This window comes from Dendrobates tinctorius, unplaced genomic scaffold (assembly GCF_039654945.1).
Source record: "Dendrobates tinctorius isolate UK_male_01 unplaced genomic scaffold, ASM3965494v1 ptg000065l, whole genome shotgun sequence".
NCBI classification, from domain to species: domain Eukaryota; kingdom Metazoa; phylum Chordata; class Amphibia; order Anura; family Dendrobatidae; genus Dendrobates; species Dendrobates tinctorius.
The window spans coordinates 24,428,279-24,450,502 of NW_027361733.1; the positions used below are offsets into that span (position 1 = coordinate 24,428,279).

The following is a 22,224-nucleotide window of genomic DNA, read 5'->3' on the forward strand; positions in this document are numbered from 1 at the left end:
CTGATGTACCTAAACAGTGGAAACCCCTCAATTCTAATTCCAACCCTAACCCCAACACACCCCTAACCCTAATCCCAACCCTAACCATACCCCTAATCCCAACCCTAACCATAACCACAAACCTAACCCCCGCACACCCCTATCCCTAAATTCCATCCCTAAACCTAACTTTAGCCCAACTCACTTTAGCCTAACTCTAACCCTAATGGGAAAATGAAAATAAATATATTTTCTTTATTTCATTATTTTTCCCTAACTAAGGGGGTGATAAAGGGAGGGTTTATTTACTACGGTATTCTTTTTATTTTGATAGACCCTATCACAGTGACCAAAATGAACCAATAGGAAAAATCTACCCATTTTTGCCGGGTGCCCTGCGCCATTTTCTTACCGGAAGAAGACGCTGGAGGCCATGGGGGAGACCAGGAATCAGAGGGACACCGGGAGGTACCAGGTAGGGATCGGGGACCCTATTTTTCTCTCCTCTGTTTTTGATCACATCAGAGGAGAGAGAAATGAAATGGCACATCGGACTTTTTTTTTGCGGTCGCAATTATATTGTTAATAACGGCGATCACAAAATCGGTGTAGGTAAAAACCGATCAGAATCATGTTCTCTGGGGTCTCGGCTACCCCTGGCAGCCAAGACCAAGGAGAAAATCCGACTCTGGGGGGCGCTATACACTTTTTCCACAGCGCCGTTAAAGGCGGTGTGGTTTAAGTACCCTTAACTACCGCTGTTAAAAGGCGTATCGGCGGTCATTTACGGGTTAATTCAACATTCTACAAAAACTGGACAAGAAGCAAGTGCAACACACGTTTTGGATCACTTATGCTCTTTCTTTATAGGTTTCATCACAAGTGTTCATAAACATCTCTTGCGTCTTGTCAAATTTTTGTGGAATATGTAATTAAGCCATTACAGAATTTTATTGGACGGTTGCAGCTGGAGTCATCATTGTTGCACACAGATTGTGTGATCCGTGCACTTTATGGTGAATTAGCTGGTCTTTATTTGATTCAAACACCAAATTAAACACAGACTTGAAATGCTGTGTTCTTACGAAAAAACACACAGGTTAAAAAAAAACAAAACACATAAGAAAAAAAGTACAGTGTGAATGAGATTTTAGAAAATGTTTTAGCTACTATGTAATGCTGTCATATTTCTGCACAGAAAAAGAAGCAGAAACACTATGTGTGAACAAGCCCTTACCATGCATGAAGTGGTCTATGTCCAACACTTTGCACGTCTTCTCTCTCTCCAGCTTGTTAGGCTGGTCAGTATTGGGAGCCAGGGGGCCACTCCAGTAGACACGCACTTGGCATTGACGCTTTATGTAAACCCCATCAGGTGCCACCCACAGGAACACCCCTTTGTCCAGGTTCAGCAATAGCTTCTTGACGACGTTCTGCATCTCTGGAGATAGGATTTCAGGCAGTATCTGTGGTGGTGGAAGCAGAATATTCTCCAGATGGTGCGGCGAGCCCAAGATATGTTCATGTTCGGGTGATGCTAGAGGAATAATGCGGCACCCCTCGACTGTTTGTGTGGTCATTTCATTCACCAGTTTGCCCTGGTAGTAAAGGCGGACATGTAGCCAGTAATCTGCGGCAGTAAAACAAGGTCAGTTTTAGAAAACCTCCTACATCCATCCTGATCCTGACAAGGAGTCTATGTACAGAGGGGTAAATGAAATCTCCTAGGCCCCATGCAAAATATGTAACAAGGTCCTCACCTACCATGTGCCATTTATATATTGGTGTTTTCTTATGTGACCATATGTCTTTTTTGTTCTCAGGCACCAGGGCTAACGAAATTTCCTAATTCTGCAGGCCCCCATACATCCATATCTATATACAGAAGATGCATATGAAACCCATAAGATCTATATTCTAACTACAGTCATCAATGGCATCTGATGAAGAAGGTGATGATGGGATGATTACCAAAATCTGTCCATATATTCTATAAAGACATAGAGATGCTCAAGATGGGGGTCTCCCACTTGCGAACCCTGCTCTATGAATCAGAATGGGGTGCTGCTTTGGAAATCCCAATCTGTCAATGCTTTACATGTCTGGCCATTCATTTGGCCAATGAAGAGGATATGTATAGTCAGATGTGGCTTTCCTTGGCAATTACCAGAAGTTGTTAATACCAGATCCTGATGGCTTCTATCTAACTGGGGGTTGTCTCACCTTCTTCCATTGGGGTGTTAAGCGTTTCTAGCTGCAGAACTTTAGAGGAACCATCTGGACATTGCATCATTTGATTCTCCATCTATATATGAGCCATATAAAAAAAAGAATTAAAAGAATGAAGAACAAGATCCAAAAGTAAAAACAACAAAATATAGGGAATATCCCAAAAATAGCAGGGAGCTTAATGACCAGAGTAATTTTAGTGTTTTCGATATTTGGCCCTTAAGGTCCCAAGACATCCTTGTGCCCCCAACTCTTACCATCTCCATCCAAACCTTATATATTCTACTAGGCAGTGTCATGGTTAGGACATGGTTAATGTCCTGTTCTCACAGGGTTAACTTTTGTCGGCCTCTCTTTGGATCTGGGAGGGGTATTTATACTCCCTCCAGACTAGCATTCTCTGTCAGCTATACTGTTATTCTGGCTGTGTGTCTGACCGACCCCCCTGGTGTGCGCCTACTGCATTGCTTGTTTGATTCCCGTGTATGACCCGGCCTGTCCCCTCACTCTGAACTCCATCTCACGTTTAAGGTACTATTGTCTTCTCTGGTTCTGACCTCCTGGCTTGGCTATTGTTACTCCGCTACCGTTTGCCCCTATTGTACCGTCTATTGCCCGTTCTGGTTTTCTGATCTATTGCTACGTCTTGACTATCCGCTCTGTCTAACCCTTTGGTACTGTCCTGCTATCTCGTGCATTGACCCCGGATTGATCTGGTTTCTGCCCCTGTCTATGCCCCTTGGTAACTTGTCCCGTAGTTACCTTTCTAGGAGTTTCCCTGCAGCTCCTAGCTCTGTGGAGCTTAGGCCACGCCCCAGCAGTCACGTGCTTCAGGTCCTGATAGTCTGAAGCACGCATCGTCACCGCTGCTGCCCTGCTCCACAGGTATCTTTGAGCACTGTTTTTGTACTCAGGACATGCGCACTGGCTCAGTGAGCGAGTGTAGTGCGGTGTTCCTGACAGGCAGGGCACTCAGTGATGAAGGTGAGCACCTTGAAAGGTGGAGACTGGTTATAAATGGTGGTTAGTAAGCTGTAGTTACTTTGATCATTGGTATCCTTGGTGGTTCTTTCAGTTTCTTGACGGCTTCTTTGGATCCCTCATCTGAAATACAATCAGTTCCTAAAAGTATAGATAACCAACTGTAATACCTGAATGACTACTTGTTATATCAAGATGACTAAACTTTAGAAATTGTTCAAGAGTTCCTTACTAAAAGCAAAATATATGTCCAAAAAAGAAGACTTACGGGTTTCCTGTGGAGGATCTGACACAACAGAATACAGTTTGTAGGGTTTAAAGTCTTGGCTGCTATCCACAACCTCCTTAAAGTCTGGACTTATTTTCAGGGCATTTCGGAGTCTTGCCTTCCAAACCGAAGCGTCTTCCTTGGCTCCTTCTTGAAACTTTCCCTTATGCACTGCCCAGGCCTGAAGAAGTAATGCAACCACTTTATATTATATGACACCAGAGATAATCAGGAATGATATTTAATATACATACCTTCCGAATTATCCCAGCCCATAATAGTATAGGAGCACGCTCCTGAAGGTCGTACACTCCAGATCTGGTTCCTGTCTTACCTTAAATAAAGCAGAATCTTCTCCTTCTTTGTAGTTATGTCTGGCCGCGTGTTTCCATGGAATTTTGAACACTGTCTTCTCCTCATTTTCCCATCGAAGACCGGGATATTTGCCACTCTCTATCTGAAGTATGAGCCACTCCTTCATTCTCAATGGAGGGGTTCCTTTGTCACTCATCTCTTGGACAAAATAATCTAAACCATTGAGTTCTCCTCTGTTCGGACCTAAGAACAAATCAGCAAGAATTAAAAGGGGCCAAAGATGGAAAATATGGCTACTTTCATCCAAGTAGAGCGTTGGTCCCGTCCATGGGTTGTGTGAGCTCTATGGAAGTGACTGAGTGTGACCTACATTGTCACACACAACCTGTGGACAGGATGGGCACACTGTTTTTAGATGAAAGCAGTGCCCCTGTTGTTTCTCTAATTTTATACATCCATTTTTATCTGGCATAAACATCTGACAGATCACCAAATGCTGAACGTGTAAACGGAGATAAACAGAGAACGCAGATGGAAGTATGCGGCCTCTCTTTTTCTGTTTAGATGCGGTACCCATAGATGCCTCACCAGGAGCAAAGCCCCCACATACATTCCTACCTACACCTTTTATTGTGGAGGTCCATGATGAACATTGATTACATTAGTCCAAGCTCTCTTCCGACTCTATCCTAAAAATAGGTCATTAATAAATTGGTCCTGGAAACCCTTTTAATATTTAAAGGGATACTCTTTGTTGTTATAACATTGGGAATTTAGCGGGTCAACTGAAGAATGGATGATCACAGTATAAAAGAATTGACAAAACCTCACCTATACTTTATAATATTAAACATGGACAGCATACAGATTGTACGTTCACTGATACCACCCATGTGCTGAACGCATTTTGCATGAACCCATAGTCTTGTATTGGCCCTTTTCATCTCTGCTGCTGGAAAGAAAAAACGGACATGTCTCCGAGTGTTTTGCTCAGTCACACAGTCTGTGTAAAAACAGGGACAAGTGCACAGCGGTATAGGTAATGGGTATGTGTAATCCGTGAAAGCAATGAATGTCACACAAACTGGAAACGTGGACATTTGCAGGAGACCTTAAAAGTGACAGACTTAATCATATGACCATATAGCAGCCATATTTTCTCGTCCACATTATGGTCACAAGTCCAGACTCGATTATGTATTCCATTATGTATTCCATGACCCAAACTAAGAGCATCCAAGGTGTATACAGGTGCATCTCACAAAATTATAATATCAAAAAGTTAATTTATTTCAGTTCTTCAATACAAAAAGTGAAACTCCTATTACAAGTCATTACAATCTGCCAAAACCCTATCAAAAACATAAGCCAACAGTCATTACAAACAGAGTGATCTATTTCACGTGTTTATTTCTGTTAATGTTGATGATTATGGCTTACAGCCAATGAAAACCCAAAAGTCATTATCTCAGTAAATTACAATACTTTATAACACCAGCTTGAAAAATCCAATGTTGGCCTACTGAAATGTATGTTCAGTAAATGTACTCAGTACTTGGTCATGGCTCCTTTTGCTTCAATTACTGCATCGATGCGGCGTGGCATGGAGGTGATCAGCCTGTGGCAATGCTGAGGTGTTATGGAAGCCCAGGTTGCTTTGATAGCAGCCTTCAGCTCGTCTGCATTGTTGGGTCTGGTGTCTCTCATCTTCCTCTTGAAAATACCTCATAGATTCTCTATGGGGTTAAAGTCAGGCGAGTTTTCTGGTCAATCAAGCACAGTGAAACTGTTGTTTTTACACCAGGTATTGGTACTTTTGCAGTGTGGACAGGTGCCAAGTCCTGCTGGAGAATGAAATTTCCATCTCCACAAAGCTTGTCGGCAGAGGGAAGCATGAAGTGCTCTAAAATTTCCTAGTAGACAACTGCGCTGAATTTGGTCTTGATAAAACACAGTGGACCTACACCAGCAGATGACATGGCTCCTCAAACCATCACTGGTTGTGGATACTTCACACTAGACGTCAAGCAGCTTTGATTGTGGCCTCCCCACTCTTACTCCAGACTCTAGGACCTCAATTTCCAAATGAAATGCAAAATTTACTTTCATTTGAAAACAACACCTTGGACGACTGAGCAACGTCTGATTTTTTTTTCTCCTTGGCCCAGGTAAGATGCTTCTGGCGTTGTGCATTGGTCATGAGTGGCTTGACACGAGGAATGTGACACTTGTAGCCCATGTCCTGGATACGTCTGTGTATGGTTGCTCTTGAAACAACGACTCCAGCAGTTGTCCACTCCCCCAAATTTTTGAATGACCTTTTCTTAACAATCCTTTCAAGGCTGCGGTTATCCCGGTTGCTTGTGCACCTTTTTCTACCACACTTTTTCCTTCCACTCAACTCTCCATTAATATGCTTGGATACAGCACTTTGTGAACTGCCAGCTTCTTTAGCAATGACCTTTTGTGGCTTACCCTCCTTGTGGATGTGTGTCAATGATGCCTTCTGGACATCTGTCAAGTCAGCAGTCTTCCCCATGATTGTGGAGCCTACTGAAACAGACTAAGGGACCTTTTTATACGCTTAGGAAGCCTTTGCAGGTGTTTTTTGTTAATTATTCTGTTTTAATGAGATAATGACTTTTGGGTTTTCATTGGCTGTAAGCCATAATCATCAACATTAACAGAAATAAACACTTGAAATAGATCACTCTGTTTGTAATGACTCTATATAATATGAGTTTCACTTTTTGTATTCAAGAACTGAAATAAATTAACATTTTGATGATATTCTAATTTTATTAGAAGCACCTGTATGTGCTGTAAGTTCGAGGCAAGTTGTCAGGGCCACGACTTGCAGCCGTAAAATAGAGAAACCTGCTGTACTGTGGTGTGAAGTAAAACACAGGACAGCCATGCTCGTATGTAGGTGTAATTCACCAAAGATGGAGGGGGTGTGTGGGCAATATTACCATCTCCCATTTCTCACAGTAAATGAACTTAGCATTTGGCGGGTCATCTCTTACCTGTTCAGTGCTGTTACCTGGTGAGATAAGAGGCATCAGGAGTCTGACCACCACTTAGCTATTCCTAAAATAACACATTCATCCATCGCTGATGATCTACAGTGCTGTGCAAATTAATTGGGACAAAGCATTGATTCAAACCAGTGATTCAAACCAGTTTTAACTGCTTTGAATAGGTGTGAGTGCCTGTTCAAAGAAGTTAAAACTGGTTTGAATCACTGACTGGTAACCAACTTACAATTTTACTTAAATGCTTTGTCCCAATTAATTTGCACAGCACTGTATTTTATTATTGGTAACTGTACTATTGACAAACCCTCGAAGAGCTGTAATATTGCTCATCACCAAGTTTTCCTTCAAACTGATCTAAGTATGAAATGTCTGAATATCCAGAGGGGGGAAAAAAAACAACAACAGAACTTTCCCATCCATACTACATTAGACAATCAGTACCTGCACAGGACGCAACCACTGGGGACCTTATGGATGATTGCAAGTGTGTATGTAGAGCAGGGGTCCCCAACCACCGGTCCGCGACCCAGCACCGGGCCGTTGCAGTGCCTTGCCGGTCCCCGGACACAAGGGGAGCCGGCAGCGGTGCAGCAGCTGATACTCACCTGTCCCTGTCGGCGGCTTCATCCAGCGCTGAGCGGTCAAGTGTACCGTTCATTTAAGGTCATGAATATGGACGCCACTCATCTCCCATAGGCGTTGCGTCCATATTCATAGACCTTAATGAGCGGTGGCACGTGACCGCTCCGCACAGGAGCTGAAGCGCCGCGAGATGCAGGGAGGGAAGTTCAGCGACGGGAAGGAAGGTCAGCGATGTGAGGGTATGATGGGGGAGGATGGGGGAGACGAGCGGAGCCATATATACAAGGGAGGCCGGGAGAGTGGGAGCGGAGCCATATACAGTGGGGAAAAAAAGTATTTAGTCAGTCAGCAATAGTGCAAGTTCCACCACTTAAAAAGATGAGAGGCGTCTGTAATTTACATCATAGGTAGACCTCAACTATGGGAGACAAACTGAGAAAAAAAAATCCAGAAAATCACATTGTCTGTATTTTTTTCATTTTATTTGCATATTATGGTGGAAAATAAGTATTTGGTCAGAAACAAGCAATCAAGATTTCTGGCTCTCACAGACCTGTAACTTCTTCTTTAAGAGTCTCCTCTTTCCTCCACTCATTACCTGTAGTAATGGCACCTGTTTAAACTTGTTATCAGTATAAAAAGACACCTGTGCACACCCTCAAACAGTCTGACTCCAAACTCCACTATGGTGAAGACCAAAGAGCTGTCAAAGGACACCAGAAACAAAATTGTAGCCCTGCACCAGGCTGGGAAGACTGAATCTGCAATAGCCAACCAGCTTGGAGTGAAGAAATCAACTGTGGGAGCAATAATTAGAAAATGGAAGACATACAAGACCACTGATAATCTCCCTCGATCTGGTGCTCCACGCAAAATCCCACCCCGTGGGGTCAGAATGATCACAAGAACGGTGAGCAAAAATCCCAGAACCACGCGGGGGGACCTAGTGAATGAACTGCAGAGAGCTGGGACCAATGTAACAAGGCCTACCATAAGTAACACACTACGCCACCATGGACTCAGATCCTGCAGTGCCAGACGTGTCCCACTGCTTAAGCCTGTACATGTCCGGGCCCGTCTGAAGTTTGCTAGAGAGCATTTGGATGATCCAGAGGAGTTTTGGGAGAATGTCCTATGGTCTGATGAAACCAAACTGGAACTGTTTGGTAGAAACACAACTTGTCGTGTTTGGAGGAAAAAGAATACTGAGTTGCATCCATCAAACACCATACCTACTGTAAAGCATGGTGGTGGAAACATCATGCTTTGGGGCTGTTTCTCTGCAAAGGGGCCAGGACGACTGATCCGGGTACATGAAAGAATGAATGGGGCCATGTATCGTGAGATTTTGAGTGCAAACCTCCTTCCATCAGGAAGGGCATTGAAGATGAAACGTGGCTGGGTCTTTCAACATGACAATGATCCAAAGCACACCGCCAGGGCAACGAAGGAGTGGCTTCGTAAGAAGCATTTCAAGGTCCTGGAGTGGCCTAGCCAGTCTCCAGATCTCAACCCTATAGAAAACCTTTGGAGGGAGTTGAAAGTCCGTGTTGCCAAGCGAAAAGCCAAAAACATCACTGCTCTAGAGGAGATCTGCATGGAGGAATGGGCCAACATACCAACAACAGTGTGTGGCAACCTTGTGAAGACTTACAGAAAATGTTTGACCTCTGTCATTGCCAACAAAGGATATATCACAAAGTATTGAGATGAAATTTTGTTTCTGACCAAATACTTATTTTCCACCATAATATGCAAATAAAATGAAAAAAAAACAGACAATGTGATTTTCTGGATTTTTTTTTCTCAGTTTGCCTCCCATAGTTGAGGTCTACCTATGATGTAAATTACAGACGCCTCTCATCTTTTTAAGTGGTGGAACTTGCACTATTGCTGACTGACTAAATACTTTTTTTCCCCACTGTATACAGGGGAGGGAGAGTGGGAGCAGAGCCATGCATACAAGGGAGGGAGAGTGGGAACGGAGCCATATATATACAGGGGAGGGAGATTGGGAGCGGAGCCATATATACAGGGGAGGGAGAGTGGGAGTGGAGCCATATATACAGGGGAGGGAGAATGGGAGCGGAGCCATATATACAGGGGAGGGAGAGTGGGAGCAGAGCTATGTATACAGGATGGGACAGGGGAGCCATGTATACAGGATAGGAAGGTGGGAGCGGAGCCATGTATACAGGATGGGAGAGTGGTTGCAGAGCCATGTATGCAAGCATGGGAGGATGGGAGCAGGGCCATGTATACGGGATGGGAGAGTGGGAGCAGAGCCATGTATACAAGGATGGAACAGGGGAGCCATGCATGTTATGATTGAGTCACCGTAGGAGGCAGACACAAAAATAGAAGCTACGTCCAGAAAACCAGAGAAGTTGGCAACTATCAGATTGCAGAACCCTGAACCTATCAACACAACTAGCAGTAGCCGTGGGGGGTTCCTACGGTGCCCTAGACCCCTTGATCACAGCCAGAGAGCTAAATAGCCTAAAGACAGGAAAGGAAATCTAAACTGCCCCAGAGCAGACCCCAAAGTAAAAGACAGCCCCCAACATATAATGACGGTGAAGCAAGATGAAAAAACACTCACACAGATAGAAAGATAGGCTGAGCAAACGATGGGGCCCAAGCTAACTAAACAGAACAGGAAAGGAAGGTTGCTGTCTGCAATCTGCCAAAACCCTATCAAAAACATAAGCCAACAAGCTGATATGGAAAAAGACCCTGAAGCAGCTAGGCTTCAAATACTAAATAAGCACTCAGGTATTTTCAGAAGACAGAGCTAAAGGAATTCAGCTCACCCCAGCAGGGAATGGCAGAAATCCAGAAAAACAAAGCAAAACAAAGTCAAAGCACAAATGCAAAAAGCCGAGCAGAAAACTTAGCTTTAGAAGAGCAGGAATTCAGACTGGTCTCCAAGGATCCCACAGAGAAATCACCCGCAGGGCAGAAGGGTGTTGGCAGCCTTATATCCAGTCAGTAACTCCACTCAGCCAGTCATCATCATTAGGCTAAGGTGTTTGATAATCAGGCTCACTAACTTTCTTTACCAGAAGAGGGAGTTCCTCGGGCCTCAGTAGTGAAGGGGAAAACGAACTCACAACAGTACCTCCCCCTTGAGGAGGGGTCCCTGAACCCTCAACCACGCCACCAGGGCGATCAGGGTGAGCCCGATGAAAGGCACGCACCAATCTTTTGGCATGAATATCAGAGGCAGAGACCCAGGAATTATCTTCCTGACCATAACCCTTCCACTTAACCAAATACTGGAGTCTCCGTCTAGCCAGACGGGAATCCAGTACTTTCTCTACCTCATATTCCATGTTACCTTCAACCAATACAGGGTCTGGGGGTGCCACCCCCGGAATAACAGGTTCAACAAACCTTTTCAACAAAGATTTATGGAACACATTATGGATTTTAAATGTGACAGGAAGAGCCAAACGAAAAGAGACTGGATTAATAATCTCCAAAATCTTGTAAGGTCCAATAAATCTAGGCTTAAACTTAGGAGAAGCCACCTTCATAGCAATATTTTTTGATGATAACCACACCATATCACCAACCTTAAACTGGGGACCAATGGTCCTATGTCGGTTGGAAAACCGCTGGGCCTTTTCCTGGGAGAGAGATAACTTATCCACCACTTGGTCCCAGATCTGGTGCATTCTCTCCACCACAGTGTCAACACCTGGGCAGGCAGAGGGCTCCACCTGCCCTGAAGAAAATCGAGGATGAAACCCAAAGTTACAAAAAAAAGGTGACATCAAAGTGGCAGAACTAGCTCTATTATTTAAAGCAAATTCGGCCAAGGGCAAAAATGAAACCCAATCATCCTGATCAGCGGAAATAAAACATCTCAAATATGACTCCAAGGTCTGGTTTGTTCTCTCTGTCTGCCCATTGGTCTGAGGGTGAAAAGCAGAGGAGAAGGACAACTGAATTCCCAGCTTGGAACAGAAAGTTCTCCAAAATCTAGACACAAACTGAACTCCTCTGTCAGATACAATGTTCTCAGGAATCCCGTGCAATCGAACCACCTGTTGCAAAAACAGGGGCACCAACTCAGAGGAAGACGGCAACTTAGGGAGTGGTACAAGATGAACCATCTTAGAGAACCTATCACAAATCACCCAAATAACAGTCATCCTTTGAGAGACAGGCATATCAGAGATGAAATCCATTGAAATATGGGTCCATGGCCTCTTGGGGACAGGCAAAGGCATCAACAACCCACTAGAGCGAGAACACGATTTAGACCGGGAGCACGTCCCACAGGACTGCACAAAATTCCTGACATCACGAGACAAGGAGGGCCACCAAAAAGACCGACTCACCAGATCTCTAGTACCAAAAATACCTGGATGACCAGCCAAAGCAGAGCAATGAACTTCAGACATCACTCTCTTCTTCCACTGGTCAGGAACATACAACTTTCCACTGGGACAACGCTCAGGTTTGTCCTCCTGGAACTCTTCCAGAGCACGTCTCAAATCGGGCGAGATGGCAGAAAGAACTACCCCTTCGCCTAAGATGGTAGCAGGCTTGGTCACCACAGGAGAATCAGCAAAGAAGCTCCTAGAGAGGGCGTCTGCCTTGACATTCTTAGTTCCAGGAAGAAAAGAAACCACAAAATCAAAACGTGTAAAAAACAAGGCCAAACCTAGCCTGTCTAGGGTTCAAGTGCTTAGCCGACTCTAGGTAAATCAAATTCTTGTGGTCAGTGAGGACCACGACTTGATGCTTAGCTCCCTCCAACCAATGTCTCCACTCCTCAAATGCCCATTTCATGGCCAACAGTTCCCGATTCCCCACATCATAGTTACGTTCAGATGGAGAGAACTTTCGGGAAAAGAAAGCACAGGGATTCATTTTAGATGTTACAGGATCCTTTTGGGACAAAACAGCTCCTGCACCAATCTCAGAAGCATCCACCTCTACCTGGAACGGAAGTGAGACATCAGGTTGCCGCAAAACCGGGGCGGAGGTGAATCTTCGCTTCAGCTCCTGAAAGGAAGAAACAGCCTCCGGAGACCAATTTAACACATCAGCACCCTTCTTAGTCAAATCAGTCAATGGCTTGGCAATACTAGAAAATTTTGCTATAAACTTCCGATAAAAATTAGCAAAACCCAAAAACTTCTGGAGGGCCTTCAAAGAAGTGGGCTGAACCCAATCGTAAATGGCCTGTACCTTGGCCGGGTCCATTTCAATAGTTGACGGGGACAAAATAAATCCCAAAAAAGAAATCCTCTGTACTCCAAAAAGGCATTTAGATCCTTTGACATACAGGGAATTCTCCCTCAAGATCCGGAACACAGTCCGAATATGTTCCACATGAGAATCCCAATCCTTGGAGAAGATCAAAATATCATCCAGATAGATAATTAAAAATTTATCAACAAAATCTCGGAAAATATCGTTCATGAAGCACTGGAAGACTGAAGGGGCATTAGTGAGCCCAAAAGGCATCACCAGGTACTCAAAATGTCCCTCCGGAGTATTAAACGCCGTCTTCCATTCATCCCCATGCTTAATGCGAATAAGATTATACGCCCCCCTGAGGTCAAGCTTGGTAAACCAGCAAGCACCTTTAACTCTGGAGAATAGATCAGAAATCAGGGGTAACGGATACTGATATTTAACAGTATTTTTGTTGAGGGCACGATAATCAATACAAGGTCTTAATGATCCATCCTTTTTGGCTACAAAAAAAAAAAACCGGCACCTAAGGGTGACGAGGATGGTCTAATATTACCCTTCTCCAACGCCTCCTTAATATAGGATCGCATAGCCTCGTGCTCGGGTACAGATAAATTGAAGAGCCGACCCTTGGGAAATTTAGACCCCGGGCTCAGTTCAATTGCACAATCATAACTCCTATGAGGAGGCAGAGACGCAGACTCATTCTCACTAAATACATCATAAAAGTCCGCCAAATAATCAAGAACATCATGCGACTGAGGAGAGGTGGAAAACACCGGAGCCTCACTAAAGGCACACCGACAACCCCAACTCACCACAGACACAGATTTCCAATCCAAAACTGGATTATGAATTTGTAACCAGGGAAACCCCAGAACAATAGTATCATGCAGATTATGCAACACCAAAAATCTGCAATTTTCTTGATGGTCTGGGGCGACCCGCATTACCACCTGGGTCCAAAACTGAGGTTTATTTTTAGCCAAAGGAGTAGCATCAATCCCCCTCAAAGGGATAGGCGTCTGCAGAGGTGTCATCAGAAATCCACAACGTTTAGCAAAATCCAAGTCCATTAGGTTTAGGGCTGCTCCCGAATCCACAAAAGCCTTGGCGGAAAATGTGGACAGGGAGCAGATCAGAGTAATAGCTAGAAGAAACTTAGGTTGAACACCACCAACAGAAAACGTGTGTGCAAAGCGTTTCTCTCGTTTACGACAGACAGAAATAATATGCGAGGCGTCTCCACAGAAAAAACACAACTTATTACGCCTTCTGAACTCCTGACGCTGCTCTCTGGACAAAACTCTATCACATTGCATAGGTTCAGACATTTGTTCAACAGGTGGCAACACCTCTCGTGCAGTTTTGCGTTCGCGCAAACGCCGATCAACCTGAATAGCTAATGACATAGAATCGTCAAGACCAGAGGGAACAGGAAATCCCACCATAGTATCTTTTACGGCTTCTGACAACCCCTTCCGAAAGAGAGCAGCCAAGGCATTATCATTCCAGGTAGTAAGTACTGCCCATTTTCGGAATTTTTGACAGTACAATTCTGCAGAATCTCGACCCTGGTTCAATGCCAGCAGGGTCTTTTCAGCCTAATCAATGGCATTAGGTTCGTCATATACAGTGGGGCAAAAAAGTATTTAGTCAGTCAGCAATAGTGCAAGTTCCACCACTTAAAAAGATGAGAGGCGTCTGTAATTTACATCATAGGTAGACCTCAACTATGGGAGACAAACTGAGAAAAAAAAATCCAGAAAATCACATTGTCTGTTTTTTTTTCCTTTTATTTGCATATTATGGTGGAAAATAAGTATTTGGTCATAAACAAGCAATCAAGATTTCTGGCTCTCACAGACCTGTAACTTCTTCTTTAAGAGTCTCCTCTTTCCTCCACTCATTACCTGTAGTAATGGCACCTGTTTAAACTTGTTATCAGTATAAAAAGACACCTGTGCACACCCTCAAACAGTCTGACTCCAAACTCCACTATGGTGAAGACCAAAGAGCTGTCAAAGGACACCAGAAACAAAATTGTAGCCCTGCACCAGGCTGGGAAGACTGAATCTGCAATAGCCAACCAGCTTGGAGTGAAGAAATCAACTGTGGGAGCAATAATTAGAAAATGGAAGACATACAAGACCACTGATAATCTCCCTCGATCTGGTGCTCCACGCAAAATCCCACCCCGTGGGGTCAGAATGATCACAAGAACGGTGAGCAAAAATCCCAGAACCACGCGGGGGGACCTAGTGAATGAACTGCAGAGAGCTGGGACCAATGTAACAAGGCCTACCATAAGTAACACACTACGCCACCATGGACTCAGATCCTGCAGTGCCAGACGTGTCCCACTGCTTAAGCCTGTACATGTCCGGGCCCATCTGAAGTTTGCTAGAGAGCATTTGGATGATCCAGAGGAGTTTTGGGAGAATGTCCTATGGTCTGATGAAACCAAACTGGAACTGTTTGGTAGAAACACAACTTGTCGTGTTTGGAGGAAAAAGAATACTGAGTTGCATCCATCAAACACCATACCTACTGTAAAGCATGGTGGTGGAAACATCATGCTTTGGGGCTGTTTCTCTGCAAAGGGGCCAGGACGACTGATCCGGGTACATGAAAGAATGAATGGGGCCATGTATCGTGAGATTTTGAGTGCAAACCTCCTTCCATCAGCAAGGGCATTGATGATGAAACGTGGCTGGGTCTTTCAACATGACAATGATCAAAAGCACACCGCCAGGGCAACGAAGGAGTGGCTTCGTAAGAAGCATTTCAAGGTCCTGGAGTGGCCTAGCCAGTCTCCAGATCTCAACCCTATAGAAAACCTTTGGAGGGAGTTGAAAGTCCGTGTTGCCAAGCGAAAAGCCAAAAACATCACTGCTCTAGAGGAGATCTGCATGGAGGAATGGGCCAACATACCAACAACAGTGTGTGGCAACCTTGTGAAGACTTACAGAAAACGTTTGACCTCTGTCATTGCCAACAAAGGATATATCACAAAGTATTGAGATGAAATTTTGTTTCTGACCAAATACTTATTTTCCACCATAATATGCAAATAAAATGAAAAAAAAACAGACAATGTGATTTTCTGGATTTTTTTTTCTCAGTTTGTCTCCCATAGTTGAGGTCTACCTATGATGTAAATTACAGACGCCGCTCATCTTTTTAAGTGGTGGAACTTGCACTATTGCTGACTGACTAAATACTTTTTTGCCCCACTGTAACAACCCCAAGGCTTGAAAAAATGCGTTCACATTAGTCAGAATAGGATCATCTGGTTTCAAAGAAAACGCCCAATCCTGGGGATCGCCACGCAGCAAAGAGATGACAATTTTAACCTGCTGCGCGGAGCTCCCTGACGAGTTAGGCTTCAAGGCAAAAAATAATTTACAATTATTTTTGAAATTCAAAAATTTAGACCGATCCCCAAAAAATACATCAGGTGTAGGAATCTTTGGTTCAGCAGCATGTGAATGAGCAAGGTAGGCGGAAATTCCCCGAACTTCCGCAGCGAGCTGCTCCACACGATCAGACAATTGCTTTATCTCCATTGAGAGAAAAAAAAATTCCCCCTACAGCCTCAGAGGAAAAAATATACACTTTTTTTTTTTTTTTTACAATTCTTTCCTGCTATAGAGTACCCTAGGATCTGCGGTATGGCGGGTGATTCTGTTATGATTGAGTCACCGTAGGAGGCAGACACAAAAATAGAAGCTACGTCCAGAAAACCAGAGAAGTTGGCAACTATCAGATTGCAGAACCCTGAACCTATCAACACAACTAGCAGTAGCCGTGGGGGGTTCCTACGGTGCCCTAGACCCCTCGATCACAGCCGGAGAGCTAAATAGCCTAAAGACAGAAAAGGAAATCTAAACTGCCCCAGAGCAGACCCCAAAGTAAAAGACAGCCCCCAACATATAATGACGGTCAAGCAAGATGAAAAAACACTCACACAGATAGAAAGATAGGCTGAGCAAACGATGGGGCCCAAGCTAACTAAACAGAACAGGAAAGGAAGGTTGCTGTCTGCAATCTGCCAAAACCCTATCAAAAACATAAGCCAACAAGCTGATATGGAAAAAGACCCTGAGGCAGCTAGGCTTCAAAAACTAAATCAGCACTCAGGTACAGTCATATGTAAAAGTTTGGGCACCCCTATTAATGTTAACCTTTTTTCTTTATAACAATTTTGGTTTTTGCAACAGCTATTTCAGTTTTATATATCTAATAACTGATGGACTCAGTTATATTTCTGGATTCAAATGAGGTTTATTGTACTAACAGAAAATGTGCAATCTGCATTTAAACAAAATTTGACCTGTGCAAAAGTATGGGCACCCTTATCATTTTCTTGATTTGAACACTCCTAACTACTTTTTTACTGACTTCCTGAAGCACTAAATTGGTTTTGTAACCTCATTGAGCTTTGAACTTCATAGCCAGGTGTATCAAATCATGAGAAAAGGTATTTAAAGTGGCCACTTGCAAGTAGTTCTCCTATTTGATTCTCCTATGAAGAGTGGCATCATGGGCTCCTCAAAACAACTCTCAAATGATCTGAAAACAAAGATTATTCAACATAGCTTTTCAGGGGAAGGATACAAAAAGTTATCTCAGAGATTTAACCTGTCAGTTTCCACTGTGAGGAACATAGTAAGGAAATGGAAGAACACAGGTACAGTTCTTGTTAAGCCCAGAAGTGGCAGGCCAAGAAAAATATCAGAAAGGCAGAGAAGAAGAATGGTGAGAACAGTCAAGGACAATCCACAGACCACCTCCAAAGACCTGCAGCATCATCTTGCTGCAGATGGTGTCACTGTGCATCGGTCAACAATACAGCGCCATGCATAACGCCTTTTTGTATGACCAAACAACTCAATCTTTGTTTCATCAGTCCACAGGACCTTCTTCCAAAATGTAACTGGCTTGTCCAAATGTGCTTTTGCATACCTCAGGCGACTCTGTTTGTAGCGTGCTTGCAGAAACGGCTTCTTTCGCATCACTCTCCCATACAGCTTCTCCTTGTGCAAAGTGTGCTTATTGTTGACCGATGCACAGTGACACCATCTGCAGCAAGATGATGCTGCAGGTCTTTGGAGGTGGTCTGTGGATTGTCCTTGACTGTTCTCACCATTCTTCTTCTCTGCCTTTCTGATATTTTTCTTGGCCTGCCACTTCTGGGCTTAACAAGAACTGTACCTGTGTTCTTCCATTTCCTTACTATGTTCCTCACAGTGGAAACTGACAGGTTAAATCTCTGAGATAACTTTTTGTATCCTTCCCCTGAAAAGCTATGTTGAATAATCTTTGTTTTCAGATCATTTGAGAGTTGTTTTGAGGAGCCCATGATGCCACTCTTCATAGGAGAATCAAATAGGAGAACTACTTGCAAGTGGCCACCTTAAATACCTTTTCTCATGATTTGATACACCTGGCTATGAAGATCAAAGCTCAATGAGGTTACAAAATCAATTTAGTGCTTCAGGAAGTCAGTAAAAAGTAGTTAGGAGTGTTCAAATCAAGAAAATGATAAGGGTGCCCATACTTTTGCACCAGTGAAATTTTGTTTAAATGCAGATTGCACATTTTCTGTTAGTACAATAAACCTCATTTGAATCCAGAAATATGACTGAGTCCATCAGTTATTAGATATATGAAACTGAAATACCTGTTGCAAAAACCAAAATTGTTATAAAGAAAAAAGGTTAACATTAATAGGGGTGCCCAAACTTTTACATATGACTGTATTTTCAGAAGACAGAGCTAAAGGAATTCAGCTCACCCCAGCAGGGAATGGCAGAAATCCAGAAAAACAAAGCAAAACAAAGTCAAAGCACAAATGCAAAAAGCCGAGCAGAAAACTTAGCTTTAGAAGAGCAGGAATTCAGACTGGTCTCCAAGGATCCCACAGAGAAATCACCCGCAGGGCAGAAGGGCGTTGGCAGCCTTATATCCAGTCAGTAACTCCACTCAGCCAGTCATCATCATTAGGCTCAGGTGTTTGATAATCAGGCTCACTACCTTTCTTTACCAGAAGATGGAGTTCCTCGGGCCTCAGTAGTGAAGGGGAAAACGAACTCACAACACATGCATACAACAGGGGGAGCCACACAGAGCTGGACAGGACGGGGGGAACCACACATACATTTTCTGATGATTAGAAAATAATCAGCATGTACAGTACTCCAGTACAATTTTTCTTAAGTGCTCAATGCTCCATTTCCTTGTAGGTTCCAATCATCATTAGCAGTGACGGTTTTCAGCAGAAGTAGCCCGGTGCTCCCACTGAAACAGAGAAACAAGCCAGGTGCTTCCACTCATTCAAAACCTATGGTGAGTTGAGTCACATTATAAATGTTATAATTAAATGATAAGTATGCACTGCTAAACTACAACCGCGTCCATAGCCCCGCCCCCTTATGACCAAAGCCCCGCCCCTGTCACGCCATGGAAGAATGGTCTTGCTTGAAGCCGGTCCCTGGTGCAAAAAAGGTTGGGGACCACTGATGTAAAGAATGGATTGGAAGACTGAGGTTCCTGTCGTATTATAAATTATTGGCCAATATACCTGTTACGTGTTACAGAACCACTCAGCACCCAGAATATGTTGTGCAGTTATATGTATATATAATAGGTTCCATGTGAGATGCATGTCCCTAATGTATCAGCAGTGTCCGCCCTCCCCCTACCTTTGTAATTCACTCAATAAACATACGCAAGCTCCGGCCACCTGCTGCTTTTGTAATGCATGTCGGGCCTGACGCTTGTCTATTGGCTGGCCCTCTGTATCTGTGTGATATATTCTGTGTCCTGTGAGTAAAGTGTTGTCAGACTGGAAATACATGGAGAAGCAGTGATCTTTTATATGCGCCCATGCACACAGAGGAATTCCAGCCAGCGTCCTTCATTCAGACTCCAGCCAACGCAGAGCGGACCTCCAAAAACACGGGGTGGTACTGAAAGAGGTACCCCAGCTTGGAAGACCCCGTTACACTGGTGGCAGCCAGCGGGATATGATACCCCTTCTACAGGAGGAAAGGAATGAATGGAAAATAATTACCAGAAGTTAAAGAGGACTGCATTAAAAGACCTGGTGGAAGCCCGAGGGTTGATCGCCAGCAACAAAACAAAAGCGGATTTGATAGCAGCCATCACGGAACACGACAGTGCAGCGCCCCCAATGTGCATGTGGAGGAGACCGAATTCCAGAGGGAGGTAAAGAACAGACTGGCGTTCTATGGCCCAAACCCTGCAGTAGAGATCATATGAGAGGTGATGGCTGATGTGCGTACTGATCTGAAGGAAAAAATGGCCGAGCGGACCAGGATAGAGCTAGCCAAGATGGAAATGGCAGAGCGGACCAAAGTGGAGCTGGCCAAGAAGGAGATGGCAGAGCGGAGAGAGGAGAGTCAGCGAGCAGGGGGAGCTCTGGCCTTCAACCAGGTACCTTCAGCAGTAAGCCACAAAAAGATCCAGTACAATGCCTTCCGACAGTTGGGGGAGGCAGAGGAAGACATTGATGGCTTTCTGCAGGACTTTGAGCGGCAGTGTGCTCTTCATCAAGTAAAGCCGGAGGAACGGGTTCAGATTCTGGCCAGCAAGCTGACAGGCCGGGCAGCGGACGCCTATCGCACGGTACCTGATGAGGACTGTATGGACTATGAGCGGATCAAAGAAGTGATCTTGGCCCAGTATGCGCTGACACCAGAGGCCTACCGCCAAAAGTTCCGCGGACTTATAAAACGCGTAACAGATACCCACGCTGAATTACGGCGGTCACTGCTAAAGTGGGTACAAGGGAGCCAAGCAACCACTAAGGAGGACGTCCTCCAGCTCTACCTGTTAGAACGATTCTTTAATGGACTAAACCCCGAGACACAGGAATGGCTTCGGGACAGGCGGCCAACGACTCTTGAGGAAGCCGCTCGTCTGGCCGATGAACATCATGATGCCAGGAGGCCGCAGTTGTCCGGATCGAAGGTGGTCACTAGGGGCCCGCCCATGAACCTGGAGGGCCCCAAACCACCGAAGATTGTAGGGGGACCAGCTAGAAACCCGGCCTACAACAGTCCCCCTGGGGCGCGATGCCACACCTGTCGTCAGCTGGGCCACCTGCAAAGACAATGCCCCAACTGGACTCAGCATACCCAGTGGCCAAAGGCGGGAACAGCTACCTTCAGCCGGGCTGCTGTACACTGCTACCAAGGTGAAGCTGACCCGGCATTGGGGGCTACGATTAACCAAGGGGTGGAAGAGATGGAGGAAGTGCTGCATGAAGTAGACCCCGTGCAGGCAGCCCGGGCAGATAATCAACAACAGCATCGACAAGTCGTGTGGGTTAATGGGAAACGTATGCAGGGACTAAGATTCCGGGGCAACTTTGACCCTTGTGAAGCCTCATCTCGTCCGGGACCAAGAGAAGACGGACCGGACAGTGGCAGTCCGTGTAGCAGGGGGAGCCATACATCGACTACCCACTGCCAGGATTCACCTGAACTGGGGAGTCGGGGATGGCCTTGTTGAGGTCGGCTTGATGGAGGATTTGCCTGCAGACGTCTTGCTGGGAAATGACTTGGGGCCCATGTTGTTTGCATTCTCGGTGGCCCCTCTGGCTGAGACATATCCTGTGACCACCCGGAGACAAGCTCGAGCTGCGGAGGCGGAATCACACTCAGAGGCCCAGGTAAGACATTCCAGCCCTACACGTATTCCCATAGCCAGACACATTTCTTGGGCCACCCCAGATGAATTTAAGAGGGAGTTACTTGAGGATCCTTCATTAGAGGGATATCGTGGGAAGGCACAGGAGGGGAGAGGGGTACTGGAAGGGGAACAGCTTGTATGGAAGCAGGGACTCCTCTACCGGATCACAGAGCAGCACCACACAGGGACGAGCCCCACTATAAAACAACAGCTGGTAGTTCCCAAGAAGTATAGGCAGGAGTTACTGCGAATCTCTCATGATATACCCTTGGCTGGGCACTTCGGCGTCAGTCGTACCAGGCATCGTCTGACACAAAACTTCTTTTGGCCGGGGGTAACCTATGATGTTCGGTAGTACTGCCAGACCTGTGACAGTTGTCAGTGCATTGGCAAGAGGGGGGATCGATGCAAGTCCAGATTACGCCCCCTCCCCATTGTGGAGGAACCATTTAGCCGAGTAGCGGTCGATCTGATAGGGCCGTTAGCCAAACCCAGTCCATCAGGGAAAAAGTATATATTGACAGTGGTAGATTATGCTACATGGTATCCAGAGGCGGTTGCGTTACCTAACATACTGGCAGAGACGGTGGCGGCCGCCCTGCTTCAGGTTTTCTCACGGGTTGGATTTCCCCGGAGATTATCTTGGACCAGGGTACCCAGTTTACAGCAGAGGTGACCAACCAACTGTGGAAGCTGTGCGGCGCAAAGTCCATTAGAAGCGCCCCATACCACCCGCAAACCAATGGGTTGTGTGAACGCTTTAACAGGACATTAAAACAGCTCATTGGGACTTTTTCCAGGACCTACAGGGACTGGGAGAAATTCTTGCCACACCTCCTGTTTGCCTATCGGGAGGTGCCCCAAGAATCCAGCTGGTATACGGGAGACGGGTAAGGA

General features: G+C 45.1%; 1 protein-coding gene across 3 annotated transcripts in view; it reads right to left on the minus strand.

Annotated features, from left to right (window-relative positions):
• LOC141094795 (interferon regulatory factor 4-like) overlaps positions 1 to 22,224 on the minus strand; it is a 52,068-nt gene that overhangs the window by 11,174 nt on the left and 18,670 nt on the right. For 2 of the 3 annotated variants that reach the window (XR_012233170.1, XM_073580754.1), the window contains exons 2-6: positions 3,792 to 4,015; positions 3,458 to 3,638; positions 3,251 to 3,330; positions 2,203 to 2,284; positions 1,217 to 1,609 (exon numbers count right to left, since the gene is read on the minus strand). Coding sequence is in view for 2 of the 3 variants with exons in the window: in XM_073580754.1 (XP_073436855.1) it covers positions 1,217 to 1,609; positions 2,203 to 2,284; positions 3,251 to 3,330; positions 3,458 to 3,638; positions 3,792 to 3,968 (913 nt within the window). In the remaining variant the exon portion in view is untranslated. The remainder of the gene's footprint in view (positions 1 to 1,216; positions 1,610 to 2,202; positions 2,285 to 3,250; positions 3,331 to 3,457; positions 3,639 to 3,791; positions 4,016 to 22,224) is intronic. The other variant, XM_073580755.1, reaches the window with a different exon arrangement.